At 42.8% G+C, this 19,230-nt stretch overlaps 1 protein-coding gene across 1 annotated transcript in view; it reads right to left on the minus strand.

The window, feature by feature from the left end:
- The window catches only part of CPLANE1 (ciliogenesis and planar polarity effector 1), a 181,270-nt gene that overhangs the window by 49,208 nt on the left and 112,832 nt on the right, over positions 1–19,230 (minus strand). Inside the window, exons 30-35 of the mRNA XM_045020840.1 lie at positions 18,920–19,002; positions 12,369–12,437; positions 11,582–11,765; positions 10,621–10,917; positions 9,654–10,430; positions 737–909 (exon numbers count right to left, since the gene is read on the minus strand). Of these exons, the coding sequence (XP_044876775.1) occupies positions 737–909; positions 9,654–10,430; positions 10,621–10,917; positions 11,582–11,765; positions 12,369–12,437; positions 18,920–19,002 (1,583 nt within the window). The remainder of the gene's footprint in view (positions 1–736; positions 910–9,653; positions 10,431–10,620; positions 10,918–11,581; positions 11,766–12,368; positions 12,438–18,919; positions 19,003–19,230) is intronic.

The following is a 19,230-nucleotide window of genomic DNA, read 5'->3' on the forward strand; positions in this document are numbered from 1 at the left end:
ACAAGTGAGGGTGCTCTACTTTAGGTGCTTTGATGTCATTAACTCTTTCAAGGGAAACACAGAACTATGAACTGTCATGACAGTAATCTACTGATGCTGCAGAAGAACCGCAGGGGCAAGGTAGGTGCAGCTCAAGGGCTAACCTAGGAATTGCTTTAGTTTGTACTGACCATGTAATGAAAATAATTCTAGATTAATGTGCAATAACAAAGATCAGTTTAAAAGTCATGAAATATACAGCCAGTAAAACAGAAATAGCTAAGTAAAGAACTCAATCGTGTACTCATTCAGATCAGTGGGAGTTTTGCCATTCACTCCACTGGGTTCACAATCAGGCTCAATGACTTTACAAGGAAATTTTCATCATTCTGTCAATGAGCCTAGAACCCTGACTTAAATTAAACTCCTCCAGAGGTCAGAGAGCATGCTCTCTTGAGGGATACATGCACTAGCAATGAGACTGTTTTGTGATGTGGACAGCTGATCACTAACAACTAAACTATGACTACCAAATCATTTCACAGAGGCAATGAACACAATACATGGTAACAATTCACACCACAGATTTAGAAGTGAAAGACTCTGTATCCCATTATCAGCCTCCTCAAATTATTTAGCATCCAATCCTGTTTTCAATGAAGCTGGTACAAAAACTCTCATTGTAATCAGTCGGAGAAGGCTTAGGTTACTAGTAAGGATCTCCAAATTAAGACCAATTTTGAAAATTTGTCCTTGCCTTTTTGTACTGTTCTTCGTGTGTCTTGCATCAAATGGCTCAGTGTTAGCTTTTAACAACTCAATCTGACCAGAATGGTCTTGTCCAATGAATTCCTGTGGTGCACTGGTACACAGGCGGCTTTGCTCAAATGCAATGAGATTTTGAATTGGGATCAGTTTTGGTGGTTGGAACTGTTTGAAAGAGAAGCAGAATGAGACATTTATAGAAGTGGAAACCAAAAATTTTAATAGACTCTATTAAATAGAGTAGGTCCAACTCTGACCTCAGTTACACAGGTACAACTCCTAATGCAGTCAATGTAGAAGGCAACTATCTAGTAGTAGAATCAGACCCAATTACTGAACACATTTATAAATTATCACCCAGAGGCAACATAAGAGACACAGAAACAGGTGGTTACACCGTAAACAAAAGGTGCAGTACAAAACAGAAGAGGATATAGAAATATTATTGTTGATTTATTACTAGAGCTCAACAAAACCACTTCATTATTTTATTTGTCCAAATTTTAAGAAAATTTTGCAAAAAATTCTTTCCCATCTGTTATTCTCCAACATATTAAAATTCCTATAGCATGTTCCTGTGGATGAAGTTAGGAAATGGGCAACATGCATATGGGTCGGAGGACCTCCAGCTTCCAGGAATTATTTATCTTTTGATATACATTTGCCTTAACAAAGGGGAAATTTACAACATTTTATATTCTAAAGTTAAATGTCATTTTCCTTTAAAAATATTTACCAAGGAATGAGAAATTTCTTACCTGATCGTTTTCCTTGTTAGCAGCTTCTCTCCCAATTCAACACTAATAAATTAACGCCTCACCCGGGCTTTGACATTTCTGAGGCATTCCATTATTATTGCTGGAGGCTCCACAACTAGCCCCTTACCCTTCAGCTCAGGCCACCAGGATTCTTCCAAAGCTACAGACACACTCCAGCAACTGATATTAGCATTAAGACCACTTGATATAGTGTGGTAATTAGCCTTAACACAGTTATATATTTAAGTCTCCGTTTAGAGGAAAATTTCCATTTGTATTCCAATCATTTACCAGACTACCAGGATGTATTGAATGAGGAGAGACGTTGCTAATAAAAAGAAAATTATCATGAAAGAAATCTCATTCTGTTGCACAGCTTCTCTCCTCATTCATCTCTAATGGGAAATAGCAAAAAATGAATCATATGGAGGTAGGGGGAAAGATAAGCAGAGTTTTAATTATTTTTAAAGTAGAATAATAGGCAGGAATGGAAGTTCTTCCCATATAAAGCAAGGAATTGTGTGGAAACCAACCCAGTAGCACCCTTCTATCAATGGATGACTGCAGAGAAATGGAAACTTATTTTGCAAATCTTCCATAGATGAGGCTCATACACTTCCCCCCAATACCCTAGGGCAGGGGTAGGTTACCTATGGCACGGGTGCCGAAGGCAGCATGCAAGCTGATTTTCAGCGGCACTCACACTGCCCAGGTCCTGGCCACCGGTCCGGGAGGCTCTGCATTTTAATTTAATTTTAAATGAAGCTTCTTAAACATTTTAAAAACCTTATTTACTTTACTACAATAATTTAGTTACATATTATAGACTTATAGAAAGAGACCTTCTAAAAACGTTAAGATATATTACTGGCACGCAAAACCTTAAATTAGAGTGAATAAATGAAAACTCGGCACACCACTTCTGAAAGGTTACCAACCCCTGCCCTAGGGACTTCTGTGAATTGTTTCCCAAATCCTAGCATGATAACTGGTGCAAGATTTAACACCTTGCCTGCAGCAACTCTGAGGACCTAAGGCCTTGACTTTTTGGATAGAATGCGATGAAGAGAGTATAATTAGTATATGTATTCAATATGCTGGAGACAGATCTTTAGACTGGTAGGAATGCCCATTTCTGCCACAATCTTCCAAAGGAGTACTAGGGATTAGCACAAAATAACAGAACTATTTCCCAGGAATTGTGGAAAGAGGAACTTACCTTGAACAGAAAGGTTTCCTGGAGCTATAAGAATAACCTTTTCCTATGACAACAGCTATGTGATTCTCGTCTATCTAGGAGATATCATTCCAATTCCAAATAGTAACTAGAAAGGCCAGCCATAGGCTTGTGTAATCTGATTAACATTGGCAATTGATCATACTCAAAAGGAGAAACTGATGTGTCTACCTACAGGATGCCATTAGGGAAGGAACATATGTTTCTATGGTGCTTGATTGCAGAACTCCTCCAAACAATCATTCTGGTGAAACTCACTTTATTCCTACACTTTTTGACCTTCAAGAGGTAGCCTTCCTTGCTGATCCTTCCCACCTTCCTTGTAGGCTTTCTGCTTTCACTTAATCACCTGTTTGAGATGCTTGCTGATCCAGGTTGGTCTGCAATCCTTCCCTTCAAATTCACCCACCCTTCCCCGCTGTGGGGATGCAGGCTTCAGATGGCTTATGCAACTTTGACAAAATAATTCCAAGCCTCCTCCACATTCAGATCCTTGAGTTCTTCAATCCAGTCCACTTCCCTAAACAAATTCCCTTAATTCAGTGGTTCTCAACCTATTTACCATTGTGGGCTGCATATGCAGCTCTCTGTGTTATGTGGGCTACATCCACACAATATATATATATTACCTGTATGGCCCTGAGGATGTCACATGTGTTGATTCGGCTGTAAGCGGCCTGTGGGCCACAGGTTGAAAATCACTGCCTTAATTTTTTGAAATTAGCTTTTTTGAAATCAAGGAAAGCAACTATTTGGTGAAGAAATCTGTCAGCTATCACATCCAGGAAAATCTGGGCCTTACTATTATTAGTAGCATTTGTCCTCAAATCTCTATCTGGGAAGTTAAAGTCTCCCATAAACATACAATTCTCAGTAGAATTTATTTCATTTAAAAACACTAGAGGTCTCTATCCAAATCCAAATCGGATCCTTGTGTTAAGTAGCACACCCCAAGCACTACAGCGGAACCTCTAGTAGCTTTCTTCCCCAAAGTGATTTTGGCACAAACAGACTCTTTCTTATCCATTCCATCACTTCTCATTTCTTTACAGTCTACCTCATCAGGCATTGGGCGTTGTCCTTGGTGGCAAACAGATCTACCTGGGGGAAACCCCCACTTGTGGAAGAGCGAAAACATGGCGTCCACTCTGAGCATCCACTCATGCATGCAGTACAACCTGCTGAGGTGGTCCACCAGTTCATTTTGCACCCCCGGGAGGTATGACGCCTTGAGGTGGATGGTGTGGGCTATGCAAAAGTTCCAGAGGAGGAGAGCCTTGTGGCAGAGTGGCGAGGACCTGGCTCTGCCCTGCTTGTTTATATAAAACATGGCGGTCGTGTTGTCTGTCAGAACTGTCATACTGTGACCACTCAAAGTGGGGTGAAAAGTCTGGCAGGCTAAACGAACCGCCCTGAGGTCCTTCACATTGATATGGAGCAACCGCTCTGCTCCCAACCACAAGTCCTGAGGTCCCCTAGGTGAGCACCCAATCCGAGGTCTGACGCATCCGTCACAAGCATCAGGTCTGGCTGTTGTGTGGCAAAGGGAATGCCTTCGCAAACCACTGTCTGGGACCGCCACCACCGCAAGGAGTCTAGCATGTCCCCCGGGGCTGTCACTACCAAGTCCTGGGGGTCCCTGCCTGGGCGGTATACACGTTCAAGCCAAGACTGCAGAGTCCTGAGTTTTAGTTTGGCATGCTTGACCACATGCGTGCATGCTGCCATGTGACCCAGCAGCATCTAGCTGTTGTAGTGGGAAACTGGCACAGGGAGGTCACTGCCTGCTGGATGGCCAGGAATCATGACACTGGAAGACTCGCCTTCGCCTGTACCACATCTAGGACCGCCCCTATGAATTCCACCTTCTGCGTTGGAATGAGGGTGGATTTGGGGACACTGACCAGGAGCCCCAGCGTGCGGAATAGTCTCAGGGCCACCTGTATGTGGGACGTAATCTTCTCTTCGGACCGGACCACCAGGAGCCAGTCGTCGAGGTACGGGTAAACTCGAATCCTCTGCCTCTGTAAGAAGGCCACCACTAACACCATGCATTTTGTGAACACCCATGGGGCCACGGGTAGGCCAAACGGGAGAACCGTGAACTGATAATGTTCCTGGTTCACAGTGAAACGCAGGAATTGGTGATCCACTGGGTGGATGGCGATATGAAAGTATGTGTCCTTCATATCGAGGGCAGCATACCAGTCTCCCGGATCCAGGGAAGGGATGATGGTGCCCAGAGAGAACATGCGGAACCGGGCCTTGACCAGGAACTTGTTGAGCCCGCTTAAGTCTAGAATGGGTCAAAGGCCTCCTTTGCCTTTGGGAATGAGGAAGTATGGGGAGTAGAACCCTTTCCCCTTTAGGTCTTTTGGTACCATCTCTACCGCCCCCGCGTCTAGGAGCATGCAGACCTCCTTTTCCAGGAAGTGCTCATGAGAGGGGTCCCTGAAGAGGGACGGGGGGTAGGCAAGAAGGAGAACTGCAGCATGTAACTGTTTCACACAATGCGTAACACCTAACGGTCTGACATAATGCTGGACCACGCCTGGAACAAGACAGACGGTTCAGGAAACAAGGGGACGGATCCGGTGGCTGGTCTGGTACACTGTCCTCAAGTGCACCTTCAAAAGCATGGTTTAGGGCCCGGCTGGGACTTATGTTGGCCTTGGCCTGGCCTATTGGACCTACTGTTATTGTTATTATTACGTTGCCTCCTGTTATCCCTGCTTCGCCTGCAGTAGGGCTCGTGTCTAGGACGAGGCTGGTAGTGACGCTGAGGAGGAGGCTGCAGCTTGAAGGGCTTCCTTTGAGTCACGGGGGTGTGCATACCCAGAGACTTGAGTGTAGCCCTTGAGTCATTGAGGCTATGTAGCTTTGCATCCGTCTAGTCCGAAAAGAGCCCGGATCCTTTGAAGGGGAGGTCCTGGAGCGAGTTCTGGACCTCAGGCGGCAGACATGACTCCTGAAGCCACGCTGAGTGTCATGTGACCATGCCATATGCGATTGTCCCGGCCGCTGCATCTGCCGAATCCAAGGATGCCTGGAGAGAGGTCTTCGCTACGGCCTTGCCTTCGTCCACCAGAACTGTGAACTCCTGCTGGGAACCCTGCGGGAGGTTGTCCTTAAACTTCTCCACTTCCGCCCAGGAGTTGAAATTATGCCTCTTGAGGATGGCCTGCTGGTTAGAAATCCTCAACTGTAGGCCCCGAGAATACACCTTCCTGCCAAACAGGTCCAGGCGCTTCGCTTCCTTGGCCTTGGGGGCCAGGGCCTGCTGCCCATGGTGCTCTTTTTCGTTTACTGCCGAGACTACCAGGAAACATGGGCTTGGGTGGCAAAACAAGAAGTCGTACCCCTTTGACGGGGCGAAGTACTTGTCCTCCACACCTTTGGCTGTTGGAGCGCTGGAGGCCAGGTTCTGCCATATAGTCATATAGTTCGACTGTATGGTCTTAACAAGCGGAAGCGCTATTCTGGATGGACCTTCTGGGCTCAGAAGGTCCACCATGGGGTGGTCCTGCTCAACCGTCTCCTCGGCCTGCAACCCCAAGTTATGAGCAACCTTATGCAGTAAGCTCTTGATGGGCTCTGTGGTCTATTGGCGGAGGCCCTGATACTGCTGTGCCTGCTACCGCTTCATCCAGCGATGATGAGGAAATCAGCAGCTGCTCAGCTTCCTCCTGCTGGTTCCCTTGGTCCCCTTTCCCCGCAGGAGGGGCTTCTGGCTTGGGCCGGGACAGCTGACCAGACAGCGTCTGATATTCATGGCTGTAAAATGGCTTCTTTGTAGCCACTGTTAGAAGCCATTGCTTGTGTGACAAATCACATAAAGAGTTAACTGGGACAGAACCCAAGACATTGCACTCCAAGCAAGGATCATACCCATAGATGTTGAGCTTGCCACTGAGAAGGCTTTTTTATAAGGGTATGTCAATACAAAGAGTAAGTGTGCAGTAAACTGGGGTGTAAATCTACAGTGCTCTAGCCTGCTTTGGACTAACAGGCTATGTGGACCTGCTACCACACACTAACATTCCATAGTGTGCTGTAATCAATCTTTCCTCATAGGTCATGTTTTCTAGATTTTTAATCATTTTTGTTGCTCTCTGGATTTTCTCCAGCTTGTTCATACCTTTCCCAAACTGTGGTGCCCAGAACTGGAAACAGTACTCTAGCTAAGGCTTTATCAGTGCTGAGTAGAGTGATTACTTCTCGTGTCTTGCATACAGCACTCTGGTAACACATCCCAGAATGAGGTTCTTTTTTTGCAACACTATTATACTGTTGACTCATTTAGTTTTGTGATCCACTATAACCCTGAGATCCTTTTCTGCAATACTCCTTCCTAAGCAGACATTTCCCATTTTGTATTTGTGCAATTGAGTATTTTTTCCTAAGTATTTTGCATTTGTCCTTATTGAATTTTGTCCTGTTTATTTCCGACCATTTCTCCAGTTTGTCAAGATCATTTTGAATTCTAATCCTGTTCTCCAAGCACTTGCAACATCTCCCAGCTTGGTATCATTCATGAGGAGTGGAATCCTCATGTGATTCTGATCTGGTCACAGACTGCCTGAAGTGCTCCTTAAGTTTTAATATGGAGCCAGCCTGTGGAGCAAGAGTGGAGTGGAGAGACCCTCTCTTTTGTGCCTTTCAGACTCTGAGCCCTTTTCTTTGGCAGAGCAAGGATTTATTGCTGACATAAAGAAGGCACAAATCACATTCATGGTGCTTGAAATCTCAGCCCCTTTTCTTAGCAGAGTGAGGGTCCTTGGGCTGTATACCACTGTATAATGGCACAATTCCCATTAATGCAGCCTGAGGGAGTGCTTCACAGAATAGATGGGTTCTCTACATGCCTGGAGTGACACACCACAGGGCAAGAAGGGGAGGAGCACTGTGTTACAGAGCACTGTGAGAGCCTCTGTATAGGAGAATAACCCCAGCAAACATTCCCTTATACTGAGTCCTGTGGCACCTTATAGACTAACAGACGTTTTGCAGCATGAGCTTTCGTGGGTGAATACCCACTTCTTCAGATGCAAGTGGTGGAAAATTCCTGGGGCAGGTATATATAAGCAAGCAAGAAGCAAGCTAGAGATAACGAGGTTAGATCAATCAGGGTGGATGAGGCCCTGTTCTAGCAGTTGAGGTGTGAAAACCAAGGGAGGAGAAACTGGTTCTGTAATTGGCAAGCCATTCACAGTCTTTGTTTAGTCCTGAGCTGATGGTGTCAAATTTGCAGATGAACTGGAGCTCAGCAGTTTCTCTTTGAAGTCTGGTCCTAAAGTTTTTTTGCTGTAGGATGGCCACCTTAAGATCTGCTATTGTGTGGCCAGGGAGGTTGAAGTGTTCTCCTACAGGTTTTTGTATATTGCCATTCCTAATGTCTGATTTGTGTCCATTTATCCTTTTCCTTCCTGCACTTCCACCAATGTAATATATGCCATCATATGCCAGCAATGCCCCTCTGCTATGTACATCGGCCAAACTGGACAGTCTCTAAGGAAAAGGATAAATGGACACAAATCAGACATTAGGAATGGCAATATACAAAAACCTGTAGGAGAACACTTCAACCTCCCTGGCCACACAATAGCAGATCTTAAGGTGGCCATCCTACAGCAAAAAAACTTTAGGACCAGACTTCAAAGAGAAACTGCTGAGCTCCAGTTCATCTGCAAATTTGACACCATCAGCTCAGGACTAAACAAAGACTGTGAATGGCTTGCCAATTACAGAACCAGTTTCTCCTCCCTTGGTTTTCACACCTCAACTGCTAGAACAGGGCCTCATCCACCCTGATTGATCTAACCTCGTTATCTCTAGCTTGCTTCTTGCTTGCTTATATATACCTGCCCCAGGAATTTTCCACCACTTGCATCTGAAGAAGTGGGTATTCACCCACGAAAGCTCATGCTGCAAAACGTCTGTTAGTCTATAAGGTGCCACAGGATTCTTTGCTGCTTCTACAGAACCAGACTAACACGGCTACCCCTCTGATACCTTATACTGAGGTGTTAGGAATTGCTACCTTGCAAATATGATGCTTGCTTTTGCATTTTTGGGACTGAGTCTCTGAGGTTTGCCTAACTCACTCCTGAGCATCATGACAATCCCCAGATTTACAGTGAGAGGAAGGAGAGATGTTCAGAAGCTCTGCTTTTTTCCCCCTAGGGAGCTGAGGACCCACTTCAGTATCCAGGGAGTGATCTTTGGATCATTCAGGAAATTTTCCCCCTCCAGCCTGAGTCTGTTGTGGGTCTTATCCCAAGCTGGCTGGATAGGATCCTTCTCATCCTTAGACTTTCTCCCTGAAATGTTCAGATACTCCTGAGCTTTTTTGTAATGGAGTTATGGCTCTTCGGGGAAGAGGGGACCCAACATGCTGGTCCAATCCTCTGTCCTTTCACTGCGAGGGCTGGCTGTAATTGGCCCTCTGTAGAGCCTGTAAATACTGCCTCACACAGGCAACACTTTAGCCCAGTGTTTGCAGAACAGCTCTACCATCCCAGAGTGGGGGCGGAGAAATCCTGGAGAGGAATGATGAGGAGTGGCGGGTCCAAGTGGTTGAAATAAACATGCTGTCAAATACCTCATCCTGGGGGGGTTGTGGGGAGGAGGAGGAACGATAAGTCTTTACCATATGGAAATGAATATAAATTAAAGTTATAAAACAAAATGATGGGGAGAAACCAAACCACCAACTTGTTCCTCTGCTGGAGGCAGAAAATCTGGTGGCCTGAGCTTAAGGCAGGGCTTAGTGCTGGAGCCTCAAGCAAAACACTGGACCTCATCCAAATTACACAGGTGAGGACATTATCCCATTAGTGAGGACTGAAGCTATGCAACAGGAAATAAGCTTATTTAATTGCAACATAGAAAAATATATTCCTAAAATCCATTACCTTGTTTTTTGGAGGTAAATTAGCGTGAAGAATTGATATTCCTGTGTGCTGTAATGTGTCTCTGGAGTTGGTTTCCTCAGTTATAGGTCTAACAGGTATTAAAGAAGCAGGGACTGGTGGTCTTATAATTGGTGGAAATCTAGGTGCTGGGTCAAGCTGCAGGTGCAGTAAAGGAATTCCAGTTGAATGCTGGTAAGTTCCATAGAAGGAAGCATTCTGAGAACTCAGTGGCTTCTCTGCACTCACATTTGTACGAAGGTGCTGCAGAGGTGCAAGATTTTGCTCTCCTTCATACTGATCCAAATTAAGTAGTTTAGGAGGCCTCTTGCTTTCAGCTTCTGCCCACCTCTTCCTTTCCTCATATACTTGCCTTATCATTTCAGGATCATATTTATTCAAATTCAAGTGTGTCGTTGAAATAGTCTTGTCTCCTAGCATACATGACAGTGGAGGGTTCTGTAAATAATTAGATGGATCCCAAACTACTCTTGGTTGGGGGAGTGACCCGATGAAAGCTTGTGAAACTTTTAATGGATATAAATTGAGTGGTTTTAAATTATCAGATTCAAGTTTAAGCAAAGGAAAGCCATTTTCATAATTTAAGGTTTTTGCAACTGGGATAAGTTTGGGTGTCTTCTGGATATCTAGGGAACTCGATAACAGATGAAGTGGTTTGGCTGGAGCTGAAGGAAGTAAGTCTTGAGATGCTGGAATAAATCCTGTTCCATTGGACTGGCTCTCTGATAGGCTTAAAGAAATATTCACAGCTGGATAATTCTAAATGAAAAAAGAACACACAATAGTACTTTAAACTATGTATAAAATAGCAATAAATCATTACTAGATGTAGTCTCTATTACATGGTAATTCTGTCTAATGCAATTACTATAAGAAAGTTCTCCAATTTTTCAAATGGAATAACATCTGATATGTTTCTTCTTAAAAAGTAATGCTTGGTTTTACTTACATGTATACTTTCTTTGCTGCTTTGATCATTTAGGATATTTCTTTCCTGAGAATGAGAGCTGCTCTTTTTATTAAACTTTCCAGCATTTTCTTTAGTGGGCAGCTGAGTCTCCGGAGAAATGTCTGCAGACTGTATAGGAAGGGATGTGTCAGCACCACTGCCACTTACAGTGTGTAAAGCCTGGCTTCCTCCCAACTGAATAGACTGAGACTGCTGCAGAAGATGCTGCGTATTTGGCAGGCTGGCAAAGGATGACCCCACCATTTGCATTAAGTTCAGAAAGTTGATTTGCTGCAGCTAGAATATAAACAAAAATAAAGCTAACATTATAAAAGTCGCTAAAATGGGTCTTGGCCAAAATCCCTGGTTAAAACTTTTTAAAGATCTAAAGATTATCCTAAAATTTACAGATTATCCTATTAAAATAGATAGCAACAGATATGTCTCAATGACAAGTGCATACTTATGTACTAAATTGATATTTCTTTCATGATACAATAAGCTATGTGGAATAATGTTATGCTACAACAATGTACAGTCCTTTGCATTCCTTTATTTCAAAGCAAAGAAATCGAAACCTGAATAATACCAGGATGGAATAGTTTCAAATGTACCAGTATTAACTCATTACCATTTTAACTATACAGTTACTGTTGGTTCATAATCTCCCCTAATTTATGTGGATAAAGGACATTAAGAGAATGTTAACAGTTAGTCCTCCTAAAAATATAATTGGTCAAACTTTACTGCTCCTCAAATTCACAAACCTTCAGATTAAGAAGTCAAAAGGATATGAATTATGCCTAAAATGACTGGTTTCTACCTTTAGTTACCTTTAACCCAGAAATCGGCATAAAAGCATCACAGAATAACCTTGAAAGCAATCATTTTTCATATTGCTTGTTATTTAAAACTGAACAGTTTAATCTGTGTTTATTTTTAATAATGAAATTATTTTTACCTGAACTAATTTAAACATTTCATCTTGGAGCATCTGTCTGACAGTTTCTGAAACGTTCAATGGCTCTGATATCTGCTCTCCTTCCTGGACCACTTGCTTCTTTGAACACACCGGACCATTATAGGGAACACTTGATATACCAGTGAAAGAAGGTTGATCATCACATACACAAATCTCTATGTTACTTGAAGTATTGGGAATAAAAATCATAACTTTTAGACACTTTCCAAAAGAGATGGATACTGAACCTGATGATGAGGATCAGAGTGAAGTAAATGTATCAACTTTACAACTGGTAAGTTAAAACGCTAAATGAAAAATCAGCAAAGAGTCCTGTGGCACCTTATAGACTAACAGACGTATTGGAGCATGAGCTTTCGTGGGTGAATACCCACTTCGTTGGATGCATGAAATGAAAAATGATACTCATTAGCAAACATAAGAGATCCTTTGTTTTAGGTTTTCATTGTGCATTCACCCCTTCTGGAGATTTTTGTTAAACAAAAACAATTTTCTAGAGGAAAAAAGTAAAGATACATTTTTAAAAAACAGAACCAGTTTTTCCCCTCTCTAATGGGTAGCAGATATCTGGCCAGATCTGCTTAGTTTCTGAGATCTCACAGGATCGCAGCACAAAGTGGTGTGGCTGTAATTCTTATACCACAATGTACAGTAAATGCAAACATTATACATTTACTGTAAAGGAACAATGAACATAATATTAAGACTGCAGATTTAATAGTAATAATCCATAATTTACTACATAATGCATTACAGTTTCTCTTACCTAGGAGTATCTGCATTCATTTCTAAACAGAATGAATGAGGAATGGTGCTGGAAACAGCCTCAGTCATACTGTAAAGAAAGACAAAAAAATAAATTTATTAATGTTTCAACCTTTTATTGTTTTTTTTCTTTTTGGCATAGAACATTTTTGAAAGATTTTGTATGTAAAATTCTGGCATACTGAATTGAGTACCTTCTATCACTTCATAACACTGCAGCTGAGTACACAATTGTTGATTGTTTATGCTTGGTCTCCATAGCAATCAGTAACTGATTCAAACAAAATGGTTGAATAGATTTTGATTATTCACACAAAAACTAGGCAACAGAAAGGCTGAGGACTGATTTGACTTGGCAAAACAAAGGAAAATCCCACGTTTACAAGACACTGAACATGACTGAAATGTGCATTTCTAAAAGGAAAAGTTAATGTCATGCAGCAACTCCCGAGGATATTTTTTATATGCACTATTTTACAAAAAGGAAAAAACATACTACCCTAAAATGGTCATGAAATACTAATGAAGACTTTATAAAGCTATGTAGTTTTTAAAGACTACAACAAACTGTATGCATATTGACAACCTCTTATCTATATGCATAATCATAAGATTATTATAATATAATTACATAGAATCATAGAACTGGAAGAAACTCGAGAGGTCATCTAGTCCTCTGCACTCAAGGCAGGACTAAGTATTATTTATACCATACCTGATGGGTGTTTGTCCAACCTGCTCTTAAAAATCCCCAATGATGGAGATTCCACAACCTCCCTAGGCAATTTATTCCAGCGCTTAACCACCCTGACAGTTAGGAAGTTTTTCCTAGTGTCCAACCTAAACCTCCCTTGCTGCAATTAAAGCCCATTGCTTCTTGTCCTATCCTCAGAAGTTAAGAAGAACAATTCTTCTCCCTCCCTCCTCCTTCTAACAACCTTTTATGTACTTGAAAACTGTTATGTCCTCTCTTGTCTTCTCTTTTCCAGACTAAATAAACCCAATTTTTTTCAACCTTCCCTCACAGGTCATGTTTTCTAGACCTTTAATCATTCTTGTTGCTCTTCTCTGGCCTTTTCTCCAATTTGTCCACATCTTTCCTAAAATGTGGCACCCAGAACTGGACACAATACTCCAGCTCAGGTCTAACCAGAGCACAGTACAGCGAAAGAATTACTTCTCGTGTCTTGCTTACAATACTCCTGCTAATACATCCCAGAATGATGTTTGCTTTTTTTGCAACAGTGTGACACCGTTGACTCATATTTAGCTTGTGATCCACTATGACCCCCAGATCCCTTTCCGTAGTACTCCTTCCTAGGCAGTCATTTCCCATTTTATATGTGTGCAACTGATTTTTCCTTCTTAAGTGAAGTACTTTGCATTTGTCCTTACTGAATTTCATCCTATTTACTTCATACCATTTCTCCAGTTTGTCCAGATCATTTTGAATTTTAATCTAATCCTATCCTATCCTCCAAAGCACTTGCAATTCCTCCCAGTTTGGTATCATCTCCAAACTTTATAAGTTTACTCTCTATGCCATTATCTAAATCATTTATGTAAGAGAGCGGTATGATTGCTTAGAGCTCCAGTATCAAACTGGAGAAAAGCCTGTTGTAGACTCTTTCAGTTAAATTTAGAAGAGAGAGCAACAAGAGTGATGTTGTGCTGGGCATCTGCTATAGACCACCGGACCAGGATGAGGTAGATGAGGCTTTCTTCAGACAATTAACTGAAGTTTCCAGAACACAGGCCCTGGTTCTAATAGGGGACTTCAATCACCCTGACATCTGCTGAGAGAGCAATACAGCAGTGCACAGACAATCCAGAAAGTTTTTGGAGAGTGTTGGGAACAACTTCCTGCTGCAACTACTGGAGGAACCAACCACGGGCTGTTCTCCTCTTGACCTGCTGCTCACAAACAGGGAAGAATTGGTAGGGGAAGTAGAAGTGGGTGGCAACCTGGGCAGCAGTGACCAGGAGATGGTTGAGTTCAGGATCCTCATAAAAGGAAAAAAAGAGAGTAGCAAAATACGGACCCTGGACTTCAAAAAGCAGACTGACTCCCTTAGGGAACTGATAGGCAGGATTCCCTAAGGAGGCTAATATGAGAGGGAAAAAAGTCCAGGAAAGCTGTCTGTATTTTAAAGAAGCCTTATTGAGGGCACAGGAACAAACCATCCCTTTGTGCAGAAAGAACAGCAAATATGGCAGGCGATCAGCTTGGCTTAACAGTGAAATCTTCTGTGAGCTTAAACACAAAAAGGAAGCTTACAAGAAGTGGAAACTTGGACCGATGACTAGGGAGGAGTATAAAAATATTGCTCGAGCATGCAGGGGTGTAATCAGGAAGGCCAAAACACAACTGGAGTTGCAGCTAGCAAGGGATGTGAAGGGTAACAAGAAGGGTTTCTACAGGTTTGTTAGCAACAAGAAAAAGGTCAGGGAAAGTGTGGGGCCCTTAATGAATGGGGGAGGCAACCTAGTGACAGATAATGTGGAAAAAGCTGAAGTATTCAATGCTTTTTTTGCCTGTCTTCACAGACAAGGTCAGCTCCCACACTGCTGTCCTGGGCAACACAATATGGGGAGGAGGTAAGCAGCCCTCAATGGTGAAAGAACAGGTTAAGGGCTATTTGGAAAAGCTGGACATGCACAAGTCCATGGATACAGATCTAATGCATCCAAGGGTGCTGCGGTAATTGGCTGATGTTATTGCAGAGCCATTGGCCATTATCATCTTAAACTCTTGGCAGTCGGGGGAAGGTTCTGGATGATTGGAAAAAGGCCAATGAAAATAGTGCCCATATTTTAAAAAGGGAAGGAGGAGAACCTGGGGAACTACAGACCAGTCAGCCTCACCTCAATCCCTGGAAAAATCATGGATCAGGTCCTCAAGGAAACCATTTCGAAGCACTTGGAGGAGAGGAAGGTGATCAGGAACAGTGAACATGGATTCACCAAGGGCAAGTCATGCCTGACCAACCTGATTGCCTTCTATGATGAGATAACTGGCTCTGTGAATATGGGGAAAACAGTGGACGTGATATATCTTGACATTAGCAAACCTTCTGATATGGTCTCCCACAGTATTCTTCACAGCAAGTATGGATTGGATGAATGGACTATAATGTGGATAGAAAGCTGGCTAAATTGTTGGGCTCCACAGGTAGTGATCAACAGTCCAATGTCTAGTTGGCAGCCGGAATCAAGTGGAGTATCCCAGGGGTCGGTTTTGTTCAACATCTTTATTAATGATCTGGATGATGGGATGGATTGCACCCTCAGCAAGTTCGCAGATGATACTAAACTTGGGGGAGAGGTAGATAGGCTGGAGGGTAGGGATAGGGTCCAGAGTGACCTAGACAAATTGGAGAATAGGGTCAAAAGAAATCTGATTAGGTTCAACAAGGACAAGTGAAGAGTCCTGCACTCAGGACAGAAGAATCCCATGCACCACTACAGGCTGGGGGCCAACTGACTAAGCAGCAGTTCTGCAGAAAAGGACCTGGGAATTACAGTGGATGAGAAGCTGGATATGAGTCAGCAATGTGCCCTTGTTGCCAAGAAGGCTAATGGCATATTGGGTTGTATTAGTAGGAGCATTGCCAGCAGATCAAGGGAAGTGATTATTCCCCTCTATTTGACACTGGTGAGGCCTCATCTGGAGTACTGCATCCAGTTTTGTGGCCCCCACTACAGAAAGGATGTGGACAAATTGGAGACAGTCCAGCGGAGGTCAGTGAAAATGATCAGGGGGCTGGGGTACCTGACCTACGAGGAGAGGTTAAGGGAACTGGGCTTGTTTAGTCTGCAGAAGAGAGAGGGGGGATTTGATAGCAGCCTTCACCTACAGGACGGGAGGTTCCAAAGAGGATGGAACTCGACTGTTCTCAGTGGTGGCAGATGACAGAACAAGGAGCAATGGTCTCAAGTTGCAGTGGGGGAGGTCTAGGTTGGATATTAGGAAACACTATTTCATTAAGAGGGTGGTGAAGCACTGGAATGCTTTACATGGGGAGGTATAGAATCTCCATTTTTAGAGGTTTTTAAGGCCCAGCTTGACAAAGCCCTGGCTGGGATGATTTAGTTGATGTTGGTCCTGCTTTGAGCAGGGGGTTGGACTAGATGACCTCCTGAGGTCTCTTCCAACACTAATCTTCTATGATTCTATGATTGATGAAGATATTGAACAGAACCAGACCCAGAACTGATCCCTGCAGGACCCCACTCATTATGCCCTTCCAGCATGACTGTGAACCACTGATAACTACTCTCTGAGAATGATTTTCCAGCCAGTTATGCACCCTCCTTACAGTAGCGCCATCTAGGTTTTATTTCCCTAGTTTATTTATGAGAAGGTCATGCTAGACAATATCAAAAGCCTTACTAAAGTCAAGATATACCACATCTACCGCTTCCCCCGTATTCACCAGGCTTGTTATCCTGTCAAAGAAAGCTATCAGGTTGGTTTGACATGATTTGTTCTTGACAAATCCATGCTGACTGTTACTTATCACCTCATTATCTTCTAGGTGTTTGCAAATTGATTTCTTAATTATTTGCTCCATTATCTTTCCGGGTACAGAAGTTAAGCTGACTGGTCTCTAATTCCCCGGGTTGTCCTTATTTCTCTTCTTATAGATGGGAACTATATTTGCCCTTTTCCAGTCTTCTGGAATGTCTCCCATCTTCCATGACTTTTCAAAGATAATTGACTCCTCAGTCAGCTCCTTGAGTATTCTAGGATGCATTTCATCAGGCCCTGGTGATTTGAAGACATCTAACTTGTCTAAGTAATTTTTGACTTGTTCTTTCCTTATTTTGAACTAACCTTGTTATGTCTAGCCTGCTTCTTGCTTGCTTATATATACCTGCCCCTGGAAATTTCCACTACATGCATCCGACGAAGTGGGTATTCACCCATGAAAGCTCATGCTCCAAAACGTCTGTTAGTCTATAAGGTGCCACAAGACTCTTTGCTGCTTTTACAGATCCAGACTAACACAGCTACCTCTCTGATACTTCCTTATTTTAGACTCTGATCCTACCTCATTTTCATTGGCATTAACTATGTTAGACGTCCAATCGCCACCAACCTTCTTGGTTAAAACCGAAACAAAGAAGTCATTAAGCACCTCTGCCATTTCCACATTTTCTGTTATTGTCTTCCCCTCCCCCGCCCCCAATGGAGCAACAGGCCTACTCTGTCCTTGGTCTTCCTCTTGCTTCTAATGTATTTGTAAAATGTTTTCTTGTTACTCTTTATATCCCTAGCTAGTGTGACTCAGTTCACATGCCATCATAACTGGTAAGACATTGTGAGTTTCAGGAAATCCAGACAATTTCAGAAACTCACAATTGAATCAGACAAGTAAGCCACATACGTTATCCATTCAAACATAAGACTACGAGAGACACTCAAGGAAGAGATGGTCTATGCACAGTTCTTGTAATTCTTTATATGCTTTTTCATTGAAAAGACAAATACTTCATCACTTTAAAATGTTTTAATTAATATAAGCAAATGGGAGTTCTCTGTAAAAATCCTGAAATAATGTAATGAAGTGAGTTGACTGTATTCAAGTACCGCAGAACACATTTGTTTTGTTCTTAAAATAAGCATTCAATTGTAGATACCTAGCTAGTCATGGCCAACCCTGCAATAATACACTAGCATGCACCAGAAATGGAAGGGGGTGGTGGAATTTAGCTTTGAACTGTAAGTATGTTGTTATTAACAAGAACAAATCTTTTTTTTAATTAAGAAAAATACACGCTCTCTTTATAAATTTAACAAGGTAGTGTGATAGACCCAGGCCAGTTGGGAACAGCAGAGTAGTAGAAGGGAGATATACTGGCCACTGGATAAGCAGTTTTCCATTCCCTGAGTGACCAGAGCAGGGGCTGCTCCAGGCTAATGAGAACACCTGACTCCAATTAACCTGCTAAGAGTCAGGTGAGGCTGTTAAGCACCTGACTCTAATTAAGGCCCCTCTGATGCTATGAAAGGGCTCACTCCAGTCAGGCCAAGGGAAGCCAGGGAGCCAGAGGAGAGGAAGTGCGTGCGAGGAACTGGGAGCAAGAGGCGTGCAAGAAGCTGAGAGTGAGTAGGCATAGTGCTGGAGGACTGAGAAGTACAAGCATTATCAGACATCAGGAGGAAGGTCTGGTGGTGAGGACAAAGAAGGTGTTGGGAGGAGGCCATGGGGAAGTAGCCCAGGGAGTTGTAGCTGTCACGCAACTGTACCAGGAGGCACTCTAGACAGCTGCAGTCCACAGGGCCCTGGTCTGGAACCCGGAGTAGAGGGCGAGCCCGGGTTCCCCCCAAAACCTCCCAATTCCTGATCAAACACAGGAGGAATTGACCTGGACTGTGGCTTCTACCAGAGGGGAAGGTCTCAGGGCTGTTTCCCGACCCACAAGGTGAATCTGTGAGGCAAGCAAATCTGCCAATAAGTGCAGGACCCACCAAGGTAGAGGAGGAACTTTGTCACAGTAGTAATAAACTAATTCTTTTGAAATGTTAATGATATCAGTTTCTCTTACCCATTTTGTTTGGCTTTTTTTTCTTCTAACTTTTCCATCATGGGTTCTTCCCATGGAGATTCTACATCTAGAGTGGAGATATGCTGCAATTTAAAAAGATGCATGTGAATATGTATATATTTGCTTCAGCATACTTCTGCCTAAATAGATTATTATGAAAATCCTAGACTTTTGACACATTTCTGATTAATCATCCATGTGGTCAAATTCAGATTTTTATTTTTTTTTAATCATCAGAACATCCTAGTTTTTGCATAGCTACAGAACTATAGAAAATGCAAGGAGGTGTCCTAATGACTTCTTTAACTAAA

Source organism: Mauremys mutica, chromosome 6 (assembly GCF_020497125.1).
Source record: "Mauremys mutica isolate MM-2020 ecotype Southern chromosome 6, ASM2049712v1, whole genome shotgun sequence".
In the NCBI taxonomy this organism is placed as follows: Eukaryota; Metazoa; Chordata; order Testudines; family Geoemydidae; genus Mauremys; species Mauremys mutica.